The sequence below is a fragment of the Oryctolagus cuniculus genome, chromosome 3 (genome assembly GCF_964237555.1).
Source record: "Oryctolagus cuniculus chromosome 3, mOryCun1.1, whole genome shotgun sequence".
Taxonomy (NCBI): Eukaryota; Metazoa; Chordata; class Mammalia; order Lagomorpha; family Leporidae; genus Oryctolagus; species Oryctolagus cuniculus.
In genome coordinates, this window is record NC_091434.1 from 121551272 (window position 1) to 121578817 (window position 27546).

Sequence of the window (27546 nt, forward strand, 5' to 3'; positions counted from 1 at the left end):
ATCCCTACATCAGAATGTCTGGGTTTCATTCCCGGCTCTGACCCCCCCACCACCTGTGCAGACTTTGAGAGGCAATGGCTCAAGTAATTGGGTTTTTATGTCCCACATGGGAGACCTGGATTGAGTTGCTGGTTCCCAGCTTTGGCCCCAACTGTTCTAGGCATTTGAGAAGTAAACCAATAGATGAGAAGTAAACCAATAGATGAGAACTTTCTCTGTGTGTCTGCCTCTCAAATAAATATTTTTAAAATAAAATGATAAATTTTAAGAAACAAAAATCTAAAATCTGCCAAAAGTGTTAAAATTGGCTATTATGTTTTAAAAATGAATTTGATTTTTTAGAGATGTGACAAAATACTAATGGATTCAATGAGTTTCAAAACAACTCAGCCGTGGAGAAGTAGCTAAGAGAGCTAGCTGAAATATGGCCGTATGTTTTTAGTTTTTGAAATGTACATGACAGCGATATTAAGTATTTGGAAATGTGAATATTTTCATGAAAAAATAGAAAAACATTCCAAAGTAAATACTAAAACTCTCTTTTGATAATTATTCAATTCTCTATAAGCCTCACAACATAGAAAATTATTGCTGGTGATAAACCAAGATTTCCCAGGTGAAATTTGTACTTTGAATGCATTCTTGAAAACTTTGATAATTATGCTGATATTTTAAATTAGAATTATTCTTTGTTTGTAATTGTTAAATGAGATTATTCAAACTACTTTGTTTAATTTTGCTTTGTTTTATTTTAAGATTCAGAATTACAGTAGTTAACAATTTACCATAAACAAGCAGTACTGATTTTTAAAAATCTTTTTTTGAATAGGAAGACAGACAGTTGAACAATCAGAAAAAACCAGCACTGAAAAAATTAACTTTATTACCTACTGTGGTTATGCACCTTAAGAAGTAAGTATTGTTATTTTCTTGAAAAAAAAAAAAATTTCCCTTTAATGGAATGATACTTGTACTGATACTCTAGAGGTATTAAGTAATGATAGCTCTGTGTGAGATCACAGAAAAACAATAACAGCATTTTCTGAATTACATTTTTCCATAATTTTTTACACTTAATAAAAGTAGATTAAATTGGAAAACTGATATTAGTGAAAAAAAAAAAAAAACTTGGGAAGTGTGCCTGCTAGACAGTTTTGGGTCTAATGAAGTTGCCTCTGCTTTCCCAGAGTGACTGAAAACCGCAGCTCTTGGGAGACTTGTTGAAGCACATGTTGTCCAAGGTTCACCTGGGGTCCTGCATCATGATCTTTGATTTTCTGAAATGAAATTGCCCTTTCTTAATAGATTCTTGTCACCAAGTTCTTTCACTGGTTTGCTAATATTCATCAGCAGCCTGACATTCTTTGAACCAATGTGTGTTCTGCTTTTGGTTGTTGAAGAAATGTCTCAGTGAGCCACCAGTGTGGTCTAAGAAATGTGTCATTAGAAAATTGTTTCTCCTGTCCCAACAGGCAGAACTATGACAGATTTCATATGGACAAGTATAATGTCAGGTTTTCTATTAGCATAACTGATTCTAATGTATAAAGTGGAATTTAAAATCACTATTTTGTTGATACTTTATTTCTGCTGGAAGAATGATGTTTTCCCTGGTGTTCTGCAAAGAGTAATGTATTTCATCCTCTGCCTCCTGACACTGTTTGAAAACTACCATTCTAATACATTAAACATTGTATCTTTTAGTTGTAATAGTTGGAGTTCTTTGTTTTTGCTGTCTGTACCATTCATAGTAGCATTAATGTATTTGGTATAGATTGGGTTTGCTTTGTTTTGATTTCAGCATGTCATCTTTACCTGTTGGGACTGTACTTTCCTACAAGTAGGAACTGAATTTCACACTACTCCTGAAACTGGAAGAGGTGCTCAATAAATATTGAATGTATATAAGTAACTCTTTAAAAGCAATTTTTGGAAACCACTAAATATGTAAGAAAATCTAGGAAGATAGAGTTAGGAGTTTAATTTACTTCTAAAAAATTTTTTGCTATTGCAGGCAGGACCTTAAAGAAACATTCATTGACAGTGGTGTGATGTCTGCCATCAAAGAGTGGCTCTCACCCCTGCCAGATCGGAGTTTGCCAGCACTGAAGATTCGAGAAGAGCTATTGAAAATTCTCCAAGAGGTTAGAGGCAGATTATCTGACTGCTTGTTCTTTAATTATCTAATGGGTCTATATGATTATAACTTCACTACTACTTTGTATTTATGCATTCTCTCTGTGGTAGCCTGCTAGGAGAGGGATTGGGAAAAAGGAATGTGCCTAATAAAATGGGCATAAAAGGAAAGGCCTGAAAAAGATCTTGAGTCCCTGTGGTGTACCTGAGCAGTAGTACAATAGTGGACATACTCTGGGAAGGCACTTGAAATAGGAAGTGCACCAAGTACAGAGTCAGATGAACTTGTATTTGAACGTTTTTTGTTTTGTTTTAAGATTTATTTATTTATTTATTAGATAGGCTGAGGGAGAGGTCTTCCATCTGCTGGTTTACTCCCCAAATGGCAGCAATGGCTGGAACTGGGCCAATCTGAATCCAGGAGCCAGGAGCTTCTTCTGGGTCTCCCACACAGTTGCAGGACCCAAGGACTTGAGCCGTCTTCTACTGCTTTCCCAGTCCTTAGCAGAGAGCTGGATCAGAAGTGGGGCAGCTGGGACTTGAACCGGCGCCCATTGGGATGCCAGCACTGCAGGCGGTGGCTTTATCTGTTAAGCCACAACGCTGGCCCTGTATTTGAACCTTAAGCTGGACCACCTTTATGTGACTGATGCCTTGGGCAAGCTACTTGACTTCTGAAGCAACACCAGAGGAACCTCTTGTGTGCCCAGCACTGTGCTGGGTGCTGTGTACATGTTTTGGTTCATCTGTTCCTCACAAGAAGCCTGTTAGGTGGAAGTATTGGCTCCATTTTACAAATGAGGAAATTAAGACTCAGAACTGAAGTGACTTATCCAAGGTTGCATACCTGGAAAATGGCTGTGCTTGGATTCAGTTTTGAATCTGTTGGATTCAGAGCAGTGTGCTAATTCCTATATTAAACTGCTGACCTGCGAGTTTGCTTAGTTGATACTTCCTCACATTGTTAGATTTTACATTAGTTTTGTGGTGATAGTCAGCTCTCAGCTTTCAGCATGAACACGGCATCAGTGTCTGTAGAACCTGAAAGCGGAATGTTTTCTGTGTTCTAATGTGAGTGGACTCTGGGTCTTGTAGGTTCTCTAGAGTAGAAGAGCAGGGCTCTGAGTGATTAATGTGTGTGTATGTGTTTGTGTTCCCCAGCTGCCTAGTGTGAGCCAGGAGACGCTGAAACACAGTGGTATTGGACGAGCAGTGATGTATCTCTATAAACACCCCAAGGAGTCAAGGTCCAACAAGGACATGGCAGGGAAATTAATCAGTATGTAAATTTGCCTTTTGTTTGTCTCTGTGTTTATATGGAAACATGTATATGTGAAAACTAACTATATTTGTAACAGTATTTGTGTAAATTGAGTCAGTAGAGTAGAATATTTTTAAATTTTTAATGGGTATCATCTCTTTTTCTTAGACCTACGCTGCATCTCAGCCTTTTTTAAGTATGCTGACCAGTCTCAGAGACAGCAGGTGAAAGTTTGCATGTTTTAGTCGTGGATCGAGAGCATAGAGAGAGTGTTTAGGATGCAGGCTGTGCTTCAAATAAGGGGTTCTCCACCTTCCTCCCTGTGTGGCCTTAGCTGCTGATTTATACTCTTAAGCCTTGGTCTCTTTCTTTGTGAAACTGAGGTAATTGTGTGTTTTCCTTTAGTTATTACAGAGATTAAGTGAGAAGGTACATATAAGTACATATAATGTTAGCCATTGCTGCTGCTGCTGTTACTCACGTAATGGTCTCCAAAACTTTCAACATGTTCTTATTTAATGATACCAGAAAATCCAGAGGAGTCAAATTGAAAATCAGGGAATTGAATGCTGCCATACTGTTTTTGAAACCTTTAAGGTTCCCTTTTTAAACTATTTATTTTATTTTATTTTTTTGGAAATCAGAGAGAGACACAAGATGGAGAGCTCCTGTCCTGGTTCACTCCCCAAATGCCTGCAACAGCCAGGGCTGGACCAGGCCAGAGCCAGGAACGGGGAACTCAGTCCACGTCTCCCACCTGGGTGGCTGGGACCAGACTACTTGAGCCAGTACCACTGCCTCCTAGGGTGTACATTAACAGTAGCTGGAATCCAGAATGGAGCTGGGACTCGAATGCAGGCTTTCCAGTATCGCAGGCAGGTGTCTCGAAGTGTCGTCTTAACCCATAGGCCAGATGCTTAGCCCCCAAATCCTTCAGTTTTAAGAACAAAATACATGTTTGCCTTTGTTGTGCTTAACTCTTCCTGTGCTCTCTGTTGGAAAGGAATTTTTAAAACTTTAAAGCTAGATTAAAAAAGTAATTCTGTATTTGACTGTGGTAACTTTATTTTCCTGTTGAATTTTGAAAATTATCAGAAGCTTTTAGAAACAAAATTCTTTGATAATCCAGAGTATTACCATCTTTATTGTTAATCTGCAGTCTACTGCTATTAAATGATAAGTTTTTGTGCTTTCATGCAGTTGTTCATGCCTCTTTTAGTTATTTTGCCTCTTTTCAGAGAAGCAGAGTATTCCCATTGGTGGCTATGACTTGGTACGATAGTGATTCTGGATTGGATTCAAGCAGGGGTCAAGGGGTTATTTTTTAAGTTGCTTTTAAGGCTTATTTATTTATTTAAAAGGCATAGTGACAGGGATGAAGAGACAGAGAGAAAAATCTTTGGTCTATTGGTTCACTCCCTAAAGAACCACAGCTGCCAGGGCTGGGCCAGGCCAAAGCCAGGAGCCAGGAGCCAGGAAATCCATCTGGAATCCAGGTCTCCTGTGTGGGTGGCAGGGGCCCCAAGCACTGGGCCATCTTCCAGTGCTTTCTCAGGCACATTAGCAGGGAACTCGATCATAAGTGGAGTAGCTGGGTCTTGAACCAGCGCTCTGGTATGGGATGTCACATCCCAAGTGGTGGCTTAATCTTCTGTGCCACAACTTCAGCCCCAGTGGGGCTATTTTAAATGATACATGGACCCCTTGAAAATCCTTGCTTTCTAGCGTGACAGCTCCTGTGTTCTATCTGTAAAGCTCCTTTCTTGGTTTATATTGTACATAAAATGAAGCAATAAACTACATTATGTTTTAGAACAGAGACATCAGTCGGCACCTGTGGAGTTTAGTGACTAGAGCTGTAGTCCTGTGGCACTTGTCTTCATGGTCCTTAGCAGCTTTATCAGAATTCATGAAGACTACACCTACAGTAGTAAAATATCTTTTAAAACCATTTAGAGGGGCCAGTGCTGTGGCGCAGCGGGTTAACGCCCGGGCCTGATGCTCCAGGATCCCATATGGGCGCCGGTTCTAGTACCGGCTGCCCCTCTTCCAATCCAGCTCTCTGCTATGGCCTGGTGAAAGCAGTGGAAGATGGCCCAAGTCCTTGGGAGACCTGGAAGAAACTCCTGACTCCAGGCTTCGGATCAGCACAGCTCCGGCTGGAGCAGCCATCTGGGGAGTGAACCATTGGACAGAATACTTCTCTCTCTCTGCCTCGCGTTTCTCTGTGTAGCTCTGACTTTAAAATAAATAAATCTTAAAAAAAAAAAAAAAAAAACATTTAGAAACGTTTAGACCATCTTGACAAGTAACAAAAGAGCTATATTTGGTTTGGTTAAGAAGGTGGGAGAATTTCAAGATTTTGTATTTCCAGTGGAATAAGCTTAGGAAATTAGCTTGTTTTTATTTATTTGAAAGGCAGAGTTACAGAGAGAGGGAGGCAGGGAGGGAGGAAGATGCCTTCCATCTTCCTTTGCTGGTTAACTCCCCAGATGGCCAAAGCCAGGATCCTAGAACTTCCTCTTGGCCTCCCATGTGGGTGGCAGAGTCCCAGGCACTTGGGCCATGTGCTGCTGACACCAGGCACATTAACATTAACACCAGGCTGGATCAGAAGATGAGCAGCCAGGACTTGAACCAGTGCTGTGAATATGGGATGCTGGTGTCAAAGCTGGCAGCTCAACCCAGTGCACCATGCCAGCCCTCTAGGCTTCCTTTTAAAAAGAGAATTTATCTTTGTAAAATGTCAGCCCATCCAGTTGAAAACTCTTAAAGTGGGTCACATTTTACTTTAAATCCTTTCAGTGATTACTGGTTTTTTTACACTGTATTTTCGAATCACCCAGAATTAGTTACGATACAGATAGTCTGCTATGTTTATCTTGTATGTGGTGCTGAAATAATGAGATCTTTATATCCCCTCACACTAGGATGTGAGTATTTGAAACAGTGGTAGGAGAAATGCTGTTTTTTTTTTCTTTAGATGAGTGGTCTCGACCTATATTTGGTCTTACCTCAAACTACAAAGGAATGACAAGAGAAGAAAGGGAACAGAGAGATCTAGAGCAAATGCCTCAGCGACGAAGAATGAACAGGTATGAGGGAACAGGTATGAGTAAGTGAAATAAATGTTGTGTTGCCAGCAGCTCAGGGTTTTTGTTGGGCAGTGGGAATGTAAGTAAATAATGAGGAAAGCTGTGAGATGGTAGGGATTCATCTTTGCTCTTAGCTTGATATGTCTGTGTGGTTCGTAGTGTCCTTTGGTGTAAATATGATCATGGATAGTGAAGTTCCCGCCACTCCTCTCCCCCCACCAAGACCTTTCCCTGTTGGGCCTGGGGGACATGGTCTCCCTCCATGCTGGGGAGTGTGTTCCAACCACTTGTGAGGGGAAACGTCCTCTTTCTCAGTACCATTTCCAACTTCTTAAGAGAAAATAAAAATGCTGTTGGCTGGTTGGTATCAGTATTGTACAGCCAGGAGAGAAGGATCATTAGTTACAGATACAGCAGTATGGCTCACCCAGAGCCAGATTCCTGTGCTGTGCATGTGAATACTAAAATGAGTTGTACTTTTCAAAGATAGGAGTTGTGGGTGGGTTCAAGTGCCTGCTGCTCTGCTTTCAATCCAGCTTTCCTGGCCTGGGAAGGCAGTGGATGATGGCCCAAGTGCTTGAGTACTTGGCATCCACGAGGGAGATCCAGGATTCCTGGACCCTGGCTTTGGTCTGGCCTGGCCCTGGCTCTTGCAGGCATTTGGGGAGTGAAACAGCTGATCAGTCTCTCTCCATCTCCTGCCACCCCTCCCCAACATCCTGCCTTTCAAATAAATGGATCTTAAAATATATATACATAAGCCAGCGCTGCAGCTCAATAGGCTAATCCTCTGCCTGCGGCACCAGCACACCAGGTTCTAGTCCCGGTCAGGGTGCCGGATTCTGTCCTGGTTGCTCCTCTTCCAGTCCAGCTCTCTGCTGTGGCCCAGGAGTGCAGTGGAGGATGGCCCAAGTGCTTGGGCCCTGCACCTGCATGGGAGACCAAGAGAAACACCTGGCTCCTGGCTTCGGATCAGCATGGTGTGCGGGCCGCAGCGGCCACTGTGGGGTGAACCAATGGAAAAATGAAGACCTTTCTCTCTGTCTCTCTCTCTCACTGTCCACTCTATCAAAAAAAAAAAAAAAAAAAAAAAAAAAAAAAAAAACACCAAATATATATATGTGTGTGTGTGTGTGTGTATATATATATATATATAAAGATTTGGAGTTTTATTCCCTGATGCAGTGTAAATATGAGCTAAGTGTGACTTGTTTTTTGTCTAAGTTTGTCTTAGTTTTTGTCTAATATTCCTGATATCTCATTGTTTATTTTTCCTAGCACTGGTGGTCAGACACCTCGCAGAGACCTGGAAAAGGTGTTAACAGGAGAAGAGAAGTAAGCTTTTTCCATTAATTTTTCTTCTTTAAAAAAGAAAATAGTAAAGGAAATGATGTTTTATGTTCACATAAAACAATTTCTGTTTGTTATGGAATGTCTTTATTTCACCTTCATTCATAAATGAGAGATTTACAGGTACAGTATTCCGGGTTGACAGTTTTTTTCTCTTAAGACTTGGGCTGTATCTCCCTATTCTCTCCTAGCCTGTAAGGTTTCTGATAATAAGTCAGCTGTGGGACTAATTGGAGATCCTCTGGAAGTAATTTGGCATTTCTCTTGTACACATTTTAGAATTTTTTCTGTGTTTTACTCTGGAGAGTTTGATTATATTGTGTCATGGTAAAGGTCTTTTCTGGTCATGTCTATTAGGAGTTCTGTGTGCTTCTTGTACTTGGACGTCTCTTTCTCCAAATTAGGGGGGTTTTCTGTAATCATTTCACTAAAAAGGCCTTCTTCTCTCTTCCCGTGCGTTCAGGAACTCCTAAGACCCATATGTTGGGTCATTTCATAGTATCCCATAAATCTCCAACACTGGCTTTTAGTTTTCTAATTTCTTCTTCTTTTTGGTCTTATTAAAATTTCTAGAGATTTGTCTTCTAACTCGGATATTCTTTCTTCTGCCTCACTGAGTCTGTTGTTAAGGCTTTCCACCACATTTTTTATTTGATCTATTGAATTCTTCATATTCAATATTTCATTTTTATTTCTCTTAAAAAAAATCTCAACTTCATGGGGAAAATTTTCATTCATGTAATTAGTGAATTTCTTTAATTTGTGGATTTGCTCCTGAATACCTCTCAGGAATCCTACAATCAATTTTTTGAATTCCATTTTTGGCATTTCTTCAATCTCTTTATATTCTGGTATTGAAGTGTTGTCCCTTTGGGGGTGTTATGTTGTCTTCCTTATTCTTGTTTCTTGGATTGCTGTTTATTTTTAGGCATTTGTGGAGATACTTGTTGGTTCTTTTGTGTTTTTTTGTTTTTCTGTGGTGGCTTTTATCTTTGGACTGTGCCTCTGTGGCTTAGTGGAGTGTCTGTTCTTTCAGTGAATACCCTGAGGCGTGTGCTGGGTGTGGCCAGGGAACTCTGTTTGGCACTCCAGGGTGAGGGAGTGTCCAAGGTGACACCCAAGTTGGATGTGGTAAATCTTTTTTTTCATCAGAGAGGAGGTTTGTTCATCTCTGTTGACATAGTCTCATGCTCACCTCCTCTTCTCAAAGGAGAGCAATACCTGGGCACTAGCCCCAAAGACCCTGCCACATCCTCCGCCCTCGCATGCAGCCACAGTGTTTTCACAGTCCCAGCACTCAAGGCTCCCACAGTCATGAGCACCTAGCCATCTGTCAATTCTTCCAGCCAAACTCAGGTGTCTCCTCTCAGGTGGTTGCTGGCGCAGCTATTCTCTATGTCCAAAATACACCCGCCTACTCTCACCTAGTTCCAGGACACCGGTGCCAAGTGGCCGCAGAGAGAGAAATGTGCCCCCTTTTTTTCCTCTAGGTTTGTAGGTACACCGTCCCCCATAGGTCTCCAAGCTGGACTCATGCCAAGCTCTTTTGCAGCTTTATCGCCAGTGGCTTGAGCTGCTGCAGGCTGGTCTCACCTCATTCTCCAAAGCTGGTACTGAGGCTCTCGGCTGCTGGGGTCCTGAATTGTTTGCATCCACACCCTCCACATAGGCCCACAGTGTCCCTCTAATTTGCATGTAGTTTCCTCTTAAGTTTTCTCCCTAACTCTTGCCTGAGATTGGATGCTCTCCACTTTTTTTTTTTTTTTTTAACTATCTTCCTGTAGACTACAGCAGTAACCTCCCTCGCTGTTCTGCCTTCTTGGCAACCTCGCTAAACACCTTTGAAAAGGGATGTGCAGGGGTATGGCCGGGCAGAGTAGCCAATGAAGGGCGTGATAGTGGGTCATGCGTGTTGAAGCAGAGCCTCCACACTGGCGCTGGCAGGTGTGCAGAGTGGTTTATGTGGTGAGCGTTGGCAGTCGGCACCGTGATAGCAAGAGGAGATTGGAAGATCAGCTAGAAGGGGTAGAGAGGGAGCAGGTGTAGTTTGTAGGTAAGTTTGCTAATGAGACAGCGGCTTCAGGGAGAAAGGAGGTACAGGAAATGTTCTTGGCTAGCCAGTTAGTCTGCTCATACACATATGAAGGTAATAGAAGTTAATGTTAAAATGGTGCACTGTACAAGGCAATAGAAGCCATTTAGTTTTTCACCTTCTCTCCCACATGCAGCAGACATATGCTGTGTGTTTGCCACCAGAGGGGGTTACCTGTGGGTGGTGGAATGGTTTGGATGCTGACGTGGACAGATAGGCTTCCCTTCTGGAAGATGGTGATCTTCTTTGAGTCTAGTATGGTTTCTCTGAGGTTTGCATAGAACTAGGTACACATAACACAGGTGAGTGCAAGGAAAACTGGACAAGTGTGAATAAGGTCACTGGGTTGTAATACTGTACTGTAGTCTTGGGACATGTTGCTGTTGGGAGAGACAGTGGGTCTCACTCTGTATTTCCTGCAACTGTGTGTGATACTGTGATTATCACCAAAATTTTATACAAGAGGAAATAGACAAAACTTATTGTAACGCCGGCGCCGCGGCTCAGTAGGCTAATCCTCCGCCTAGCGGCGCCGGCACACCAGGTTCTAGTCCCGGTCGGGGCGCCGGATTCTGTCCCGGTTGCCCTTCCAGTCCAGCTCTCTGCTGTGGCCAGGGAGTACAGTGGAGGATGGCCCAGGTGCTTGGGCCCTGCACCCCATGAGAGACCAGGAAAAGCACCTGGCTCCTGGCTCCTGCCATCGGATCAGCGCGGTGCGCCGGCCGCAGCGCACCGGCCGCGGCGGCCATTGGAGGGTGAACCAACAGCAAAGGAAGACCTTTCTCTCTGTCTCTCTCACTGTCCACTCTGCCTGTCAAAAAAAAAAAAAAAAAAAAAAAACTTATTGTATGTGAGTTGCGTCTACAAAACTGAATAAACTACTTTATGGGCATACTACAGGTGTTGGGGGTCATTTTTGTCTACCTGATTTTTACCCTCACAAGTGGCCTCCACTAGATCAGAGAAATTGGGATTCTGGGTCTTGCTGGAGGGGCCTGCTTTGGAAAGCAGTGAGACAGGAGGCTGAGGAGAGGTGAAAAGGGATCATGCCAGTGCGGAGGGAGCTGGCTTTGGACAGAAGTGAGGAATTCGTCCAGTACTAGGTGTGATGAGATAGATGCTCAAGAGAGACAGCTGCAAGAGGGATTGGGTGACCTTGGGAGGGCAGCGATTTTGAACATTGCAGCTGAATGGGGTGGGCCTGGCAACCAGAATGAGGGCCACCGATGGGCCCCTGCCTTTGCTGACTGAGTTTGCAGCGTGGTTTCCCTTTTCCTGTTCTCAGAGCTCTTAGACCTGGAGATCCGGGATTCTGTGCCCGTGCGAGAGTCCCAATGCCCTCGAACAAGGACTATGTTGTGAGGCCCAAGTGGAACGTGGAAATGGAGTCGTCCCGGGTAAGCAAGCAGTGGAGCAGACAAGTGGATCTCAGATAAGGACTACTGGTGGTTTGGGGTTTTTTGTTTGTTTTTTGCTTCAGGTTTGATGTTCCTTGTAGCTTCTGAGGTCTATCTGAGATAGATCTGAAACAGTCTGAGAGAATTGTTTTCACCTCTTTAATTTGTCCAAATCACAAATCAAGCAGTCAGAGGAATGGACGGGAAGCTTTACCCAAGCTGACAGTTTATTGCTGATGAAGTTTTCTTTGGACTGAAAGCAACATGATCAAGCCAGGAAGTTTCATCTTAGGGTCTTGAAACCTAGAATGTTCTGATGCGGTTTCTTTGTTTAGTTTTAAAACTGTGATAAACAGAGCCTACCTGTTTGCACACATCTACCCTGCTTTTTCTCAACTGTTTAAGCAATTGTGTTTTGAAATAGAGTAGACACTTCCTCTGTTGTTATAAACACCACTCATGATCATCCGTGTTTCTTAGTGATCTTTCCTTATTCTCCAATCAAACTACTCTTCTAGCCTGGTATTCTTAAAAAGGGCCTAAGCCGATTGGAGAAGCATAAGAGGCGATTCGCAGAACAGAAACGGCTCAGCAAAGTGCACCGTGCTGTCAAGTTCAGCATTGAAGGCAACAGGATGCCTCTGTAGGCCCAGCCCTCCCAGAGTGTGTCCGAGAGGTATCCCGAAGGCAGCAAGCTCTGTGCGTGCATGGGCTTGAGTTGTCGGCAGCAGAGTGAAAACGCATGTGCTTTCTTAATCAGAAATGATACTGACCCTAAAAGACGCCTTGAATATTTAGAAGTGGTCATGGAGGTCCTTTCCTTCACCAGTGCCTGGAGACTGAAAGGTCATTGCTTTCCCCAAGAACATTCTGGTCTTCCCAACTGTTACCCATTTTTATGAGAAAAGACTTGTTGGCTCCTACAGTTGCATTACAGGCATATAAACCTGTATGTTCTTCGTGGCTTGTTTTCCTATCAGTGGCTTAGCAACATGCATTTGAGGACTTACTGTGTAAAGCCTCATGCTGAATACTGAAGAGTTAGAGATGAATTTGATGGGTACATGTCCAGTACACGGACAGACCTGAGACAGACGTTAGAGGGCTCCTAACCCAGATGCACGGACCTGCTTTGGTGTTGCTGGTGGCACCTTTGCTACAGTGTACACAGCGAGTGTCTGTTTTCTTTCTGCCTTCGCTGCATCTCCTGACACCTGCTTTGCTGATTATTTGCAGACTGCACTCACCTGCCAGTTAAGTTTGCTATTAAGCTACTACCACAAGAAAACATCTTTCATCTGTTGAAAATAGAGTGATAAGGACAAGTTCAATGGCAGTGACTTCTTCATCTTCTATTTCCTTCCCTTTTTTTTACTGTACCCAATACCACGTCCTTTAGCCACTTGTTTATAGCCTCTCACCCTGAACTTTTTTTTCTTTTTTACCTATCTCTCCTTTTTTCACTCTTTTCTCAGTTTTGGCCCTTTTCTATTTTTTTTTTCTTCCTCAGTTCTTCTGTTTTTGAGAATTGGGAGCTGAAGGCAGGCCGAGAAAGCAGTCTGCTGTGGGAGGCACCTGGTGTCCCGAGGGGCGAGTGCCTACCTGTTGGTGCTGCTGGCCTGATCCCCGCTCTGTAGGTGGCCAGGTGGGAAGGCATGAGCTGCTGCTGCCGCTGCTGCTGCTGTAGGTGCAGAGAGAGAGAAGCCTGTGGAAAGCAGCTCTCCCCGCTGCCGACCTTCCACACAGTGGAGTGCTGGCATTCAGACCTCCGTCTGCTCTCTCAGGAAAGTGAGTCCTGTTTTAGGGGCCTGTTCCTACCTGTAATCCTTAAACCGCCTGACACTGGGTCCCTGTTCAACATTCTGAATACCCCTTTTACGAGGTAGGCGGACTGTAGAGGGACCCTCCTCCCCACGGACCACCTCATGGTTTTAAATCTGTTTGCCATTTTGCTTCAAACGTAGTTTCTATGATGCTAGAAAAGTCACCCCTGGTCCCAGCAGTGAAAACCTATTTGGTTATTCATTCCTCCATGGTATGTGATCACACACCTGTGTACTTCATTGCGCTTTTGTATGTCCGTTTATTCCATGGAGTGCTTTTAAAGTAACCCTGAAGTGGCAAAAAGCAATGCATGTTTTTCTTTAATATTTTTAAAATCTGGAAAGCCTAAGTAAATCAATGCTATGTGTAATCCTGCAGCAACTTAATATCAACATTTGGATTCTTTTGGTCCTTTTTTAGATGCATACAGAAACATTACTACTATTTAAAACAATTCAGCAATATGATGATTTTTACTTACAAGATAAAAATTCATTTGAATAAATCTTTTTTAGTGATTTAGTATTGTGTTTTCAAACAGTTACAGCATAATTTTTAGAACAAACCCACCTTGCTAGTCTTTAAGCCGCCTCTGGTTTTTCTCTGATGCAGTAGTGAGTGAGCACTTCTAGTGTCCCCAGGAAGTGTGGTGTATGGAGTTGGCGAGTCAGAAGGAAGGTCACTGAGTTTGTCATGTTAGGTGCTGGGGTCTGTGTGTTTTCAGGCTTGGGGCAGCTAAGATGCTTCAACTGTGGGTCATGCGGATACTAACTAGGAGTAGTTAGCACTGGCCTGGGTGTATGCCTGCAGCTAAGACCAGACGACTGATCAGGCCTCAACCTGTTGGAGAAGTCTAGGTTGTGTGTGGAGCTTCTGGGAGTCGAGTAGTTGTCAGACCCAAAGCAGAAAAATCTTCTAGCGTGGGCTTCCTTTCCCATCATCTCAAAGGAAGTCAGCTGTTTAGAAATTTGAGGGATAGCGTGATGATGGCTTAGCTGACAGTGAATTTGTATGCTAACCCAGAGGACTAGTGCCAAGTGTTGACTGATAGAGAACAACACTTGGAATTAGAACTGGCGTGTTCCTAGAAAACCTAGACTGGATGAGCAGCCTGGCTCTTGTTCAAGAATAAGGTAACAGAGTGCTTTGCCAAGTGCTCCACTGACTTCATCTCAAGATGAGACTGAGTCAGGTGGGGTCACACTGGGCAGCCTCCCAGACTCAAGGACCTCCAGTGCGCGGGCACTGAGTATCTCCTAGCGGCACCTCTCTTTAGCGTTCCTTTGATCCAAGCTTCAGAAGTGATTGGGCAGTAAACACCTGGGGAGAAGAATGCTTAAAGTCCATCTCATTAGCCACTCACCACTCTTAAACACTGAACTGTTAGCGCCACAGTCAGCAAGAAGAGTTCATCCGGACCTGTGACAGCAGTGGCAGACCTTTCCAGTATTTCTGAAAAGGATCATTTTCTTGGAGAGCACATCTTTACAAGATGCAGTCGACAACCAAACCTTTAGACATCAAGGGCAAGTGGGACGAGACCTGACTTTGTATTTTTGTGTCAGGTGTGCACACTGAGTTGGCGTGAGTGAGTAGTAATGATAGAGCTCATCCTGCTGTCGGGCACGCCTCATCCTGCTGTCGGGCACGCCTGCTTGTCTTCACGTCTGGGCGTCAGTACTTCCCTCAGCGGTTCTCAAGAGAGTGCAGGCCTGCGGCTTGGTTTGCAGGGGACGGAGCCTGCTGAGGCAGAGCAGGGGTTCACCCCAGTCTGGAACCCTAGAGTCTCAGTAGTTAGGGCAGGCCTCTCCTCATCCACACTTTTTCTCAGCTGACTTCCCTTTGCTTTAGAAGAGCCCAGCGTTTGAATGTGTGTGGCAGGTGGTCAGCCCCACATTTGGTCCTTGAGGGGGAAAAGCACACGGTGGACATGGAGTATAAACGATGGGGTTGGGTGGTCCTGTCAGTGTTGCCTCCTCTCCCTCACCTGGGGGATTTCCATGGACTGCAGCAAAATTAAAACAAGGCACAGATGACAACAAAACGCTTCTTGGTTGAGAGAGGTTAGGAGGTGTTTCTAACACTGCTGTGTGTACTTACTCGGTTGCTGAGGTCACCAAAGCATGTCTTGGTTATTCTAGAGTCAGGAACTCTTGTGGCTGCCAACTTTGAGAGAAAAGAAGGTGTAAGACGTAAGTAGATTTATGTATTTGAATAATTTGCTCTTTAATTTTCCCCGACTCTTAGTTTCAGGCGACCTCCAAGAAAGGTATCAGCCGGCTGGATAAGCAGATGAGGAAGTTCACGGATATCAGGAAGAAAAGCCGCTCCGCGCACGCAGTGAAAATCAGCATCGAAGGCAATAAGATGCCCTTGTGACCTTGCCTGGGCTGCTCCCGCTCCCTAGGAAATGCGCAGTGGACTCTGGGAGAAAAAAGATCTTTTAAACTTTTTTTAGTGTGTCTGTAAACAATTAGCGTGTATGAAATGTTGTCGTAGGACTTGTTTCCCTCCGTTGTATTTAAAACTGTTGTGTACTTTGTACAGAGGAAGATTAGTCATACTTCTATAAACTTTACACAATAAAGTTTCATTCTGGTTTTGGGGGGCTGTGTCTTCATTATCTTAAGAATATGCTGTCTCAGTGGGTTGAGGTAAGAATGCAAAAATCTTCAGATATTGCAGTGCTTTGTCACTTCTCAAACTTGGGTCCTGTCCAAGCCGTGTAGTGGGGAATTTGTCTGGTTTTTATCCCTGGCTCCTGACAAGGAACAGCTGAAACCTCGGGGGTTCCTGAGTACTGGGAGTGTCTTTGTCAACTCAAGCTAGCACAGAGCTTTAGTCAAAACACCTGCTGTGTAGTTAAAAACCAGTTAAAGAGGCTCCCCCCCCCCCCCCCCCCGAAGGTTTATTTATTTGAAAGTCAGAATTACACAGGGAGACAAGGGGAAGCAGAGAGAGAGAGAGGTCTTCCATCCGCTGGTTCACTCCCCAATTGGCTGCAACGACCGGAGCTGCACTGACTCAAAACCAGGATCGAGGAGCTTCTTCTGGGTCTCCCACACAGGTGCAGGAGCCTAAGGATGTGGGCCATCTACTGTTTTCCCAGGCTGTAGCAGAGAACTGGATCGGAAGTGGAGCAGCCAGGACTAGAACTGGTGCCCATATGGGATGCTGGCAGTGCAGGTAGCGGCTTTCCCCACTATGCCACAGTGCTGATCATTGTGTTACCTTTTTAACCTGCAAGGGCCATTTGGGAGTGAACCAACGGAAGGAAAACCTTTCTGGGCAGAGGGAGACCCCTGTACTGGTCAAATACCATAGTTTTTGAAGGACTTTGAGTAACCACTGATTCTGAACCAACTTTCCCCTGCCTAACTGCATACTGCAACCCTCTGATGGGCAGAAATGGTTGCACAAGGCTCCATTTTGCCTCTGTTCCTGTGTTTTCCGGGAGTCCTCCAACGTCGGCTCCATCCAATTGTCCCTGGAGACTGGGACAGGTGGAGTGGAGTGTGCAGTGATGTGTGTACACTACCTGTGTGAGATGATTGCAGAGACATCAGAGAAATACAAGAGGTAGGACCACCCAGCGTACCCTCTGTGGAGTCAGGGTCCTGAGTGGGCTAACGTCGGTACTGCTCAGCAACAGACATGCACTTCACCTCATCAGCTTTCGAAGATGGTGGAGTATGTCCCAGGGTTTCGTGTGTGCCTTGTTTGAAGCAAGCTCAGTATGCGAAAGACTTCAGCAAAACTTGGAGGTGATAATTTGCAAAATAATTTGCCAGAAAACTCCAGAGTGTTATTCGAATTAGAGTCTGAGGGAGCGGTGGTAAGAACGCCTCTCTCAGGACAAGCCCTTGCAAAAACCTGGGCTGCAGGCCCAAAGGCTCATCTGCCACAGAATGCAGGGAGGGCGGTGCAGGGTGCAAGGTTGTGTCCACACCTGCACAGGGACAGCCACCCGTCCCTCAGGGAGAGAGAACAGCCAGTGAATTTTTTTTTTTTTTTTTTTTTTTTTTTTTTTTTTTTTTTACAAGCAGAGTGGACAGTGAGAGAGGGAGACAGAGAGAAAGGTCTTCATTTGCTGTTGGTTCACTCTCCGATGGCCACCGCGGCCGGCGCGCTGCAGCCGGTGCACCATGCTGATCCAAAGGCAGGAGCCAGGTGCTTCTCATCTCCCATGGGGTGCAGGGCCCAAGCACTTGGGCCATCCTCCACTGCACTCCCGGGCCATAGCAGAGAGCTGGTCTGGAAGAGGGGTAACCGGGACAGAATCCGGCGCCCCAACCGGGACTAGAACCTGGTGTGCTGGTGCCGCTAGGCGGAGGATTAGCCTATTGAGCCGCGGCACGGGCCTAGCCAGTGAATGTTTTATAACATAATAAAAATGCACTGGGGTGGGTGGGTGTAGTGCTGTGACATAATAGCTTAAGCCTCCGCCTTTGGCACTAGCACCCCAGCAGTTTGAGTCCCTGCTGCTCCACTTCTGACCGAACTCCCTGCTAATGGCCTGAGAAAGCAGCAGAGGATGGAGTCCTGTGAAGCTAATCCAAGCTGGTTTCTGGAGAGCCAGATCAGGGAGAAAGAAGGGCCTGGGGCCAGAGATGACGAGCTCCAAGGAGCAGGCACCTGTGCCGTCTGATTGTCTCCGGTCAGCTTGTTGAGCTGAGTTAGCTTCACATTTGATGTCGATCACAGCTGATTCTGTGAGATGGCATTATCTTCATTTAAAGATGGGGGAGGGTGGAGGCGGTGCCGCGGCATAGCAGGTACAACCTCTACCTGCATCACCAGCATCCCATATGGGTGCCAGTTCGAGTCCCGGCTGCTCCACTCCCAGTCCCCCGCTGTAACTCTACCTTTCAAATAAATAATCATCTTTTTTTTTTTTTTCCTTTTTCCTTTTTTTGGACAGGCAGAGTTAGAAAGGTCTTCATTCCGTTGGTTCACCCCCCAAGTGGCTGCTACGGCCGGCACGCTGCACTGATCCGAAGCCAGGAGCTTCTCCTGGTCTCCCATGTGGGTGCAGGGCCCAAGGACTTGGGCCATCCTCCACTGCCTTCCCGGGCCACAGCAGAGAGCTAGACTGGAAGAGGAGCAACCAGGACTAGAACCTGGGGTGCCGGCACTGCAGGCAGAGGATTAGCTAAGTGAGCCGTGGCGCCAGCCAATAATCATCTTTTAAAGATTTTTTTTTTTTTTAAATTTATTTGAAAGGTAGAGTTACAGAGAGAGAGAGAGAGAGTGCTTCCATCTGTTCATTCACTCCCCAAATGGCCACAACGGCCAGGGCCAGGCCAGGCTGAAGCCAGGAGTCAGGAGCTTCATCCTGGTCTCCCACATGGTTTTAGGGGCCCAAGGACTCGGGCCATCCTTCATTGCATTCCCAGGTGCATTAGCAGGGAGATGGATCGGAGGTGGAGCAGCTGGGACTTGAACCAGTGCTCATATGGGTGCTGGCATTGAAGGCTACAGCTTTACCTGCTGTGCCACAATGTCGGCCCCAGAAATTGATCTTACATCAACCAGCGTTCTTGTTGAAAATCTTGGGGGCTGGCGCTGTGGCGTAGCAGGTAAAGCCACCATCTGCAAGTACCGGCATCCTATATGGGCACCGGTTAGTGTCCCGGCTGTTCCACTTCCAATCCAGCTCTCTGCTATGGCCTGGGGAAAGCAGCAGAAGATGGCCCAAGCCCTTGGGCCCCTGCACCAGCGTGGGAGACCCAGAAGAAGCTCCTTGCTTCTGGCTTTGGATCTGCACAGTTCCAGCCATTGAAGCCAACTGGGGAGTGAACCAGCGGATGGGAGACCTCTCTCCCCTCCCCTCCTCTCCCCTCCCCTCCCCTCCCCTCCCCTCCCCTCCCCTCTCCTCTCCTCTCCTCTCCTCTCCTCTCCTCTCCTCTCCTCTCCTCTCCTCTCCTCTCCTCTCCTCTCCTCTCCTCTCCCCTCCCCTCTCCAACTTTCAAATAAATTAATAAATCTCAAAAAAAAAAAAAAAAAAAAGAAAAAAAGAAAACCTTGGGAGTCAGTCCCATGGCACAGAAGGCGTTACAGTGGATATCCTGTACAGTTCTCTACTGAAAGGGAGCGGAAGTGGAACTGGCCTTGTGCTTGCTGAGTGTGTTCCATGACCTTGTTCACATCACCCTACTTAAGCTTTATGAGGAGCAGTTGCCATTCCATTTGCTAAGTGAGAAAAATGGGCTCAAAGTGAATTACCACCCAAGTGAGGAGCAAGCAATCCCAGGATCTCTAGTGGGTTCTGTCTGCCCCCACAGCTCTCATTAAATTGTGCTATTTTCTGGATGAAATATCAGAACTTAAATATATGCATAGGGGATTTGTGTGGAGCCTCAAGTTGTCAGACCTGTACCATCTGAACTGAATGCCTGCGTCCATTCTCTCTCAGGTGTCGCTCTCACTAGTCAATGCCGTCACACTTGGAATAAAAAATGGAAGCCCTCAGGATGTGGATCAAGCTGCTGTCCTGGCACAGAGCTCAGTGACTCGATCATCCTCTTCAAATACCACCTCCCTGGAGGCTGGTGCCATGGCGCAGTAGGTTAGCCCCCCGCCTGAAGCACCAGCATGCCGGCATCCTGTATGGGCTCTGGTTCTAGTCCCAGCTGCCCCTCTTCCCATCCAGCTCTCTGCTATGGCCTGGGAAAGCAGTAGAAGATGGCCCAGGTCCTTGGGCCCCTGCACCCACATGGGAGACCCGGAAGAAGCTCCATGCAGCCACTAACTGACTCTTACTATCCATCCCTTGTCCCTCCCCCTGCTGGCCTCTGGCGCATGCCATCGTACTTGTAACTTCCATGGGAGCCCCTATTTTGTAGTCTCCGTGTATGAATGAGATCATGCCTGGCTTGCTTCACTTAACATAGTGCCTTCGAGTTCCATTCACATTGCTGCAAATGGCAAGATTTCATCCTTTTTGTGGCTGAGTAGTATTCCACTGTGTATATGTTCCAATTTTTTAAAAAATGTTTATTTATTTGAGAGGTAGAATTACAGGCAGTGAGAGGGAGAGAAAGAGAAAGATCTTCTGTCCTCTGGTTCACTCCCCAAATAGCTGCAATGGCCAGAGATGAACTGATTGGAAGCCAGGAGCCAGGAGCTTTTTCTGGGTCTCCCCCAAGGGTGCAAGGGCCCAAGGACTTGGGCCATCTTCTGCTGCTTTCCCTGGCCATAGCAGAGAGCTGGATTGGAAGAGGAGGAGCCAGGTCTAGAATTGGTGCCCATAAGGGATGCCAGCGCCACAGGCGGAGGATTAACCTACTGTGCCACAATGCCAGTCCATTAAAAATATTTATTTATTCATTTGAAAGGTAGAGTTGAGAGAGAGAGAGAGAGAGAGAGAATATTCCATCCACTCCCCAATGTTCACTCCCCAGATGGCAGCAATGGTCTGAGTTGGGCCGGCCCAAAGCCAGGAGCCAGGAGCTTCTTCTGGGTCTCCCTCGCAGGTGCAGGGCCCCAAGGACTTGGGCCATCTTCCACTGCTTTCCCAGGTGCATTAGCAGGGAGCTGGATCAGAAGTGGAGCAGCTGGGACTCAAACTGACACACTGATATAGCATTGCAAGGGGCAGCTTTACCCACCTGGCCACAACAACAACCTCCCAGGGGAAGATTTTTTAACTGCACAGACACCGTAGGTGTTCCCATGAGTCTGTTCCCCTTGGACTGTACGCTCCTTGAAGGTAAGATGATGGTCTTTTCTGTCAGCATTAACAGGAAGCTTTCAGTAGAGCTGAATTGAGTGAATTTCTGTACTTTGCACGATCATTTCTCTGTGTGAGTCCTTTCTCTGATTCAGCTGTCCCGGGAAGTTTTGTGCCACTCGGCGCCCACTCCCAGCAGATGCTAAGTGAACTCTCGCAAGTGAGTACATAAGGCGGACAACGAACAAGGGTCAGGTGTGTGGCCAGCAGCCTCCAAGTGGCAGCATCTCCCTGGGACCTCGCTCTTCCCACAGGTGGGGGCCCAGTCTGTCTCATGGTTCTGGAACCTTCCCGTGGAAGAAGCAGTGCTCGTCTCTGAGTTCCTTTGTCACACTTTCCCATACATTCAGGGCAGCTTGGGCCCCTGGAAGTTTGTCAGTCGAGAGGACTTTGTCAGGAGCTCCCCTGAGAAGCAGGTGGGTGGGGACAGGACTCATTTTTGCCTTCTCAGAGCTGGCCAAACCATCATGTGGCATCTGACTGTGGCCCTCACCGTCTCATGGTCCAGGACACCTTGGACCATGGCTAGCATTTTCCTTATCTGGCTGTCCCGGCCTTTATGACACCTACCGTGGGGGTGGGCATCCCCCATGCCACAAAAGTCTACAAAGTGTCTGTGTTCCAGGGTCCAAAGCCTCCTCTGGGGGTCATGGCCACCTCCTCCACTAATTGTGTCAGCTCCTTTTGTAGGGACGGGGTCTTCTCACCCCATGCTGTGGCTGCCAGCTCTTGGATTGCAGGGAGCTCACCCCCCTGCCACATGCATTCCATGCAGTCACACACATCCCTTTCCCTTGATTCCTGGATTAAGAGAAACTACACAGATCTCGGGGCCAAAGAGAGGACACGTTTCCTCCTGCAAGCTGGAGCTGGTCCCTCCTTCTCGCTCTGTCCCTCTTGTCTTCTGTTTCTGTGACTTTCCAGTGGTCCCCAGCAAAGCCCTGGAGAATCATCCTGGTCGTGACCGGCATGGCGGTGCTGTGCGGCCTTGTCCTCTAGAGGGCGCCAGTCTTCTTCCTTCCCCGGTGTACCCCGCTGGGCGCGCACGCGTCTCCCCTGCGAAGGTGAGAGGCGGCCACAGCTAAGCGCAGCGTGTCCCGTGCTCCTGGCTGCAGGGAGGCGCCTGCGCCACACGGGGGCAGAAGTGTTGCCCACGCCGAGCCCCAGCTGCGAAGGCTGTCCAGGATCAGTCTGCCAACTGCTTGTCCCACGAATCAGGTGGATCGCGTTATCAGTGTCCTAACCATCTTTGTCTTGTCCTCCTTACCACTTGTGAGTTCAAGGCTGACCAAAGAACAGCGACGGCACACGATACGCTGCAGGTAGGCAACACCTGGACAGGACGCCATAGGTGGGCAAGAGCTCCCCAGCCTGAGGCCACGCAGAGACGCAACACAGACAGGGAGAAGGGCCAGGGCCTCCCAGGGAGGAGGAGCTTGCAGAGGGGTCTCAGTGTCTAGATCACGGGGCCGGCAGCACAATGCCGTGTGTCTGGCCAGATTTTGGAAGGTCGGGTGTGCCGGAGAGTTTTTTCATGCCGCCAGGTTTGTCTTGTCTGTGGCTGGCAGATACTGGGGCCAGTTTCTCGGGGTATGCAAAGCCCACAGGCTCTCCAGGGCTGCAAATACACCTGGGCGATGTTTCGAACACCTGGATGTGTAAATTTGAGTGTGGCACCAGTGGCTTTTGAGAGAACAAATCCCGGCTTGCTCTGAAGAAGTGAATACACAGCCAATATACACAGGAGCTATCTTTGCCTCTTTTCTCTAGCACAGCCTCATCCGGGAGCAGAGAGACACATGAACTCTATTTATTTATTTATTTTTTATTTGACAGGCAGAGTGAGTTAGTGAGAGAGAGAGAGAGACAGATAAAGGTCTTCCTTCCGATGGTTCACTCCCCAAATGGCTGCCACGGCCGGAGCTGTGCCTATCTGAAGCCAGGAGCCAGGTGCTTCTCCTGGTCTCCCATGCGGGTGCAGGGTCCAAGCACTTGGGCCATCCTCCACTGCACTCCCAGGCCATAGCAGAGAGCAGGCCTGGAAGAGGAGCGACTGGGACTAGAACCGGCACCCATATGGCATGCCAGTGCCGCAAGTGGAGGATTAACCAAGTGAGCCACGGCACCGGCTCCGAGACACATGAACTCTATCAAGAATGGGGGCTGGTGCTGTGGCACAGCCTGTTAAGCTGCCGCCGGTGACACCAGCATCCCATAGGAGTGCCTGTTCAAGACCCAGCTGCTCTGTTTCTGACCCAGCTCCCTGCTAATGTGCCTGGGCAAGCAGCAGCAGATGGCCCAAGCATAGAGTTCCAAGATGGAGTTCCAGGTTCCTGGCTTCAGCCTGACACAAGCCTGGCCATTGTGCCCATTTGGGGAATGAACTGGCAGATAGAAAATCTCTCTCTCTCCCCCTCCCACCCTCCCTCCTCCACTGTCACTATGCCTTTCAAATAAACAAAAGGCACTTTTTTTTTTTTTTTAAAGGTGGTGTCTTAGAGTGAGTGTTTGTCCTAATGGTTAAGATACCAGTTGGGATTCCAGGTTCCTATATCAGAGTTCCTGAGTTTTGAGTCTCAACTGTACTCCCTATTCCGGGTTCCTGCTTTTATTTATTTATTTATTTATTTATTTATTTATTTATTTTTTATTTTATTTTATTTTATTTTTGACAGGCAGAGCGGACAGTGAGAGAGAGAGAGACAGAGAGAAAGGTCTTCCTTTTGCCGTTGGTTCACCCTCCAATGGCCGCTGCGGCTGGCGCATTGCGCTGATCCGAAGCCAGGAGCCAGGTACTCCCATGGGGTGCAGGGCCCAAGCACTTGGGCCATCCTCCACTGCACTCCCGGGCCACAGCAGAGAGCTGGCCTGGAAGAGGGGCAACCGGGACAGAATCCGGCGCCCCGACCGGGACTAGAACCCAGTGTGCCAGCGCTGCAAGGTGGAAGATTAGCCTATTGAGCCACGGCACCGGCCAAAAGGCACCTTTTTAAAACTTTTATTTATTTTTAAAATTTAAAGTCAGGAGCTGAGAACTCCATTGGGGTCTCCCATGTAGGTGGCAGGGGTCCAAGTACTTGGCCATGCTTTGCTGCTTTCCCAGGCACATTAGCAGGGAGCTGGATAAGAAATGCAGCAGCTGGGTCTCAAACCTGCACTCGTATGGGATTCTGGTGTCACAGGCAGTGGCTTCACCTGCTGCACCACAATGCTGGCCGCAATGAAATAAATCTGAACAAATATATTTGAAAGGAACACCACTATTTTATACAAATTAAAATGAGATATTGTGAGCTTTATGCCAATAAACTTGACAACATAGACAAATTCTTAATAAAATACAAACTACAAAGCCAACTTAAAAGTAGATAACCTTGGGGCTGATGCTGTGGTATAGCGGGTAAAGCCGCTGCCTGTAGTGCTGGCATCCATATTGGCACTGGTTCGAGTTCCAGCTGCTCCACTTCCAATCCAGCTCCCTGCTGATGTGCCTAGGAAAGCAACAGAGGATGGCACGAACCACTGAGCCCCTGCACCCACGTGGGAGACCCAGAGGAAGCTGCAGTCTCTTGGCTTCAGATCAGCCCAGCTCCAGCCATGCGGCCAGCTGGGGAGTGAACCAGCAGATGAAAGACTCCTCTCTCTCTCGCTCTCACTCTCGCTCTCGCTCTCTCTCTCGCTCTCACTCTCTGTCTCTGTGCCTCTGCCTCTCTGTGGCTCTGCCTTTCAAATAAATTAAAATCAATCTTTAAAAAAAAGTAGATAACCTGAATAACCCTGTATCTTTTAAAAATTGATTTTGTAGCTGAAAACCTTCCAACAAAGAAAACTCTGAACACAGAGATCTTTACTAGTGAATTCTACTAAACGTGTAAGGATGAAATCATGTCAGTTTCATACAATTAGGTAATTGGAGCTTCCAGCCAGTGCAGTGAGATGATGGTGGACCTGAGCGAGTGCAAACAGAGGCACCACACGTTGATACAATTTACAGCCCTTTATTGCCAGGGGTAGAGAGCGGGCTCACATCCTAAAGAACTCTCAACCCCAAAGCTTAAAGCGACAGGGTTTATGAAGGCAAAAACCGCAGGGAGGGGAGGGAGAATGCATGATTACTAGGATTGGGAGGGATCCATGGTTACTGGGATCAAGCTGACCTAAAACCTATGCGAAACTAATATCAATTATAATCTTAACAATACCAGTTACAATCTTAACAATTTCAATTATAATCGAAATGAATTCAGGTATTGGCCTAAATCACATGGAGGACATAAACAAATTACAATCTTATCATTAACCAAGGTGCAGCTTTTTTTTAAGATGTATTTATTTATTTATTTGAAAGAGTTACACATACACACACACACACAGAGAAAGAGAGAGAGGGGGAGAGAGAAAGAGAGGGAGAGAGGGAGAGAGAGTCTTCCATCCACTGGTTCACTCCCCAACTGGCCACAACAGCCAGAGCTTTGCTGACACAAAACCAGGAGCCGGGAGCTTCTTCTCTCTGCCTCTCCCTCTCACTGTCTGTAACTCTACTTCTCAAATAAATAAATAAAAATCTTTTTTAAAAAATCATGAAAAATATTAAAAAGGTTATAATATCTATATCTGAATTCAGCTATATGGTTATATACTAACACCAACCATTTGGAAATTGAAAATTTTTAAAGATTTATTTATTTACTTGAAAGGTTACACACAGAGAGAAGGAGAGGTGGAGAGAGAGAGGGGTCTTCCATCTGCTGGTTCACTCCCCAGTTGGCCACAATGGCCAGAGCTGAGCTGATCGGAAGCCAGGAGCCAGGAGCTTCTTCTGGGTCTCCCACGCAGGTGCAGGGGCCCAAGGACTTGGGCCATCTTCTACTGCTTTCCTGGACCACAGCAGAGAGCTGGATCAGAAGTGGAACATCCAGGACATGAACTGGCTCCCATATGGGATGCTGGAGCTTCAGGCCAGGGCGTTAATCCGCTGCACCACAGCACCGGCCCCAAATATACATGAATGAATCATATAAAATGCTCAAAACCCGAGAAGGCAGAAAAAGAGTGAAAAGGAAAAGCAAAGGACAAAGGCAATGAACAGAAAACAGAAATCTACTTTAAATATAAAGAAATAGACTAAAAAGTAGAAAGATGGAGATACATAGATGGTGCTAACACTAATCAAGAGAAATCTGGAGTAGCTGCATTAATTTTTGTCAAGTTAGACTTCAGAGCAAGAATAATTGTGAAGAAAAAGAGAAGCACTATATAATGATACTGTGGTTGTTTTCCAAAGATAGCATAGCAAGACTTAAAGTACGTGCACCTGACAATTCGGTGTCAAAACACAAGGCCAGACAGATAGAACTGCAAGGAGAAATAGACAAATTCACATGATACATAGATACTTCGATACATTGAAGAACCTCCATCAATAATTCCCAAATCCACCTGCAGAAAAACAGCGCTGTCAGTCACCTGCATCTAATTGACGTCTGTTGACTATTTCATCCAGTGACACATGTCTGTCCTTCTTAGGCTCCCATGGACCATTCACCAGGGGCAACCGCATTCTGGGCCAGAAAGCACACCTCAACAAATTTAAAAGCATGGAAATCAGAGTATGCGCTTAGACCACAGTGAAATTAAACTGGAAATAAATAACCAATCACTGGGGGAAAAAAGCAACAAAATATTTGGAGATTAAACTTAGAAAGGGCACATGGTACAGAAAAAGGTCTCGAGAAATTTTGACTATTTTCAGCTAAGTGAAAATGACCACACAACTGATCAAAATTTCTGGGATTCAGCTGAAGCAGTGTTGGCAGGAAATTTAAAGGACTGGATACACATAGAAAGATATGAAATCAATCATCGAAGCTTTCATTTCAGGAAACAGCAAATCCAGATTAAGCAAGGGGAAAAAAGAAATAATAAAAATTGGAGGCAAAGTCGCGGAAATTGAAAACAGAAAATCAATAGAGAAAATGAAAAAAAGGTTAAAGTTAATTCTTAAGATTAATAGAACTGACAAACCTCTACTCAGGTTAACTAAGGGGGGAAAAGGTGCAAGGAACTAACTCCATCAGTCAATGAAACAGGGCCCTTCACTGCTGACTCCAAAGACATTACAATAACAAAGGGGGCAGGCACTCAATGCATCCTGGGGGTAGCAGCTGCACAGCAGTAGATTAAGCAGCTGCATAAGTTCAAGTCCCAGCTGCTCCACTTCCAATCCAGCTTCTTGCTACTGCACCTGGGAAAGCAACAGAAGATGGCCCAAGTGCTCGGGCCCCTGCCACCAACATGGAAGACAATGGGTTGGGGTTCCTGGTTCCTGGCTTTGGCCTGGCCCAGCCCCAGCCACTATGGCTATTTAGAGAGTAAACCAGCAAACAGGAATACTCTCTCTCTCTCTCTCTGCCTTTTGAATAAATAAAATCTGGCATTTGGCACAGTAGTTATGCCAACTATGCCACTGGAGATGCCCACATCCCATATAGGAATTCCTGTGTTCAAGTTCTGACTCTGCTTCTGATTCTAGCTTCCTGCTAACATGCACCCTGGGAGGCAGTAGTGATGATTCAAGTACTGGGTCCCTGCCAACCACATAGGAAACACCCAAGTTGAGTTCCTGACTCCTGGCTTCAGCCTGACCTAGGCCCAGCTAT

At 46.3% G+C, this 27546-nt stretch overlaps 1 protein-coding gene across 8 annotated transcripts in view; it reads left to right on the plus strand.

Moving 5' to 3' along the window:
* IWS1 (interacts with SUPT6H, CTD assembly factor 1) overlaps window positions 1-15753 on the plus strand; it is a 34477-nt gene extending 18724 nt beyond the window's left edge. For 3 of the 8 annotated variants that reach the window (XM_051849644.2, XM_070071048.1, XM_051849646.2), the window contains exons 8-15: window positions 830-912; window positions 2015-2144; window positions 3298-3415; window positions 6381-6492; window positions 7771-7827; window positions 11220-11331; window positions 11850-12007; window positions 15403-15753. In XM_051849644.2, coding sequence (XP_051705604.1) covers window positions 830-912; window positions 2015-2144; window positions 3298-3415; window positions 6381-6492; window positions 7771-7827; window positions 11220-11331; window positions 11850-11978 — 741 coding nt within the window. In that variant the 3' untranslated portion in view covers window positions 11979-12007; window positions 15403-15753. Of the gene's footprint in view, window positions 1-829; window positions 913-2014; window positions 2145-3297; window positions 3416-6380; window positions 6507-7770; window positions 7828-11219; window positions 11332-11849; window positions 12008-15402 lie in introns of all 8 variants that reach the window. The other 5 variants (XM_051849643.2, XM_051849645.2, XM_008258431.4 and 2 more) reach the window with 3 other exon arrangements.
* Window positions 15754-27546: the final 11793 nt, after the last annotated feature.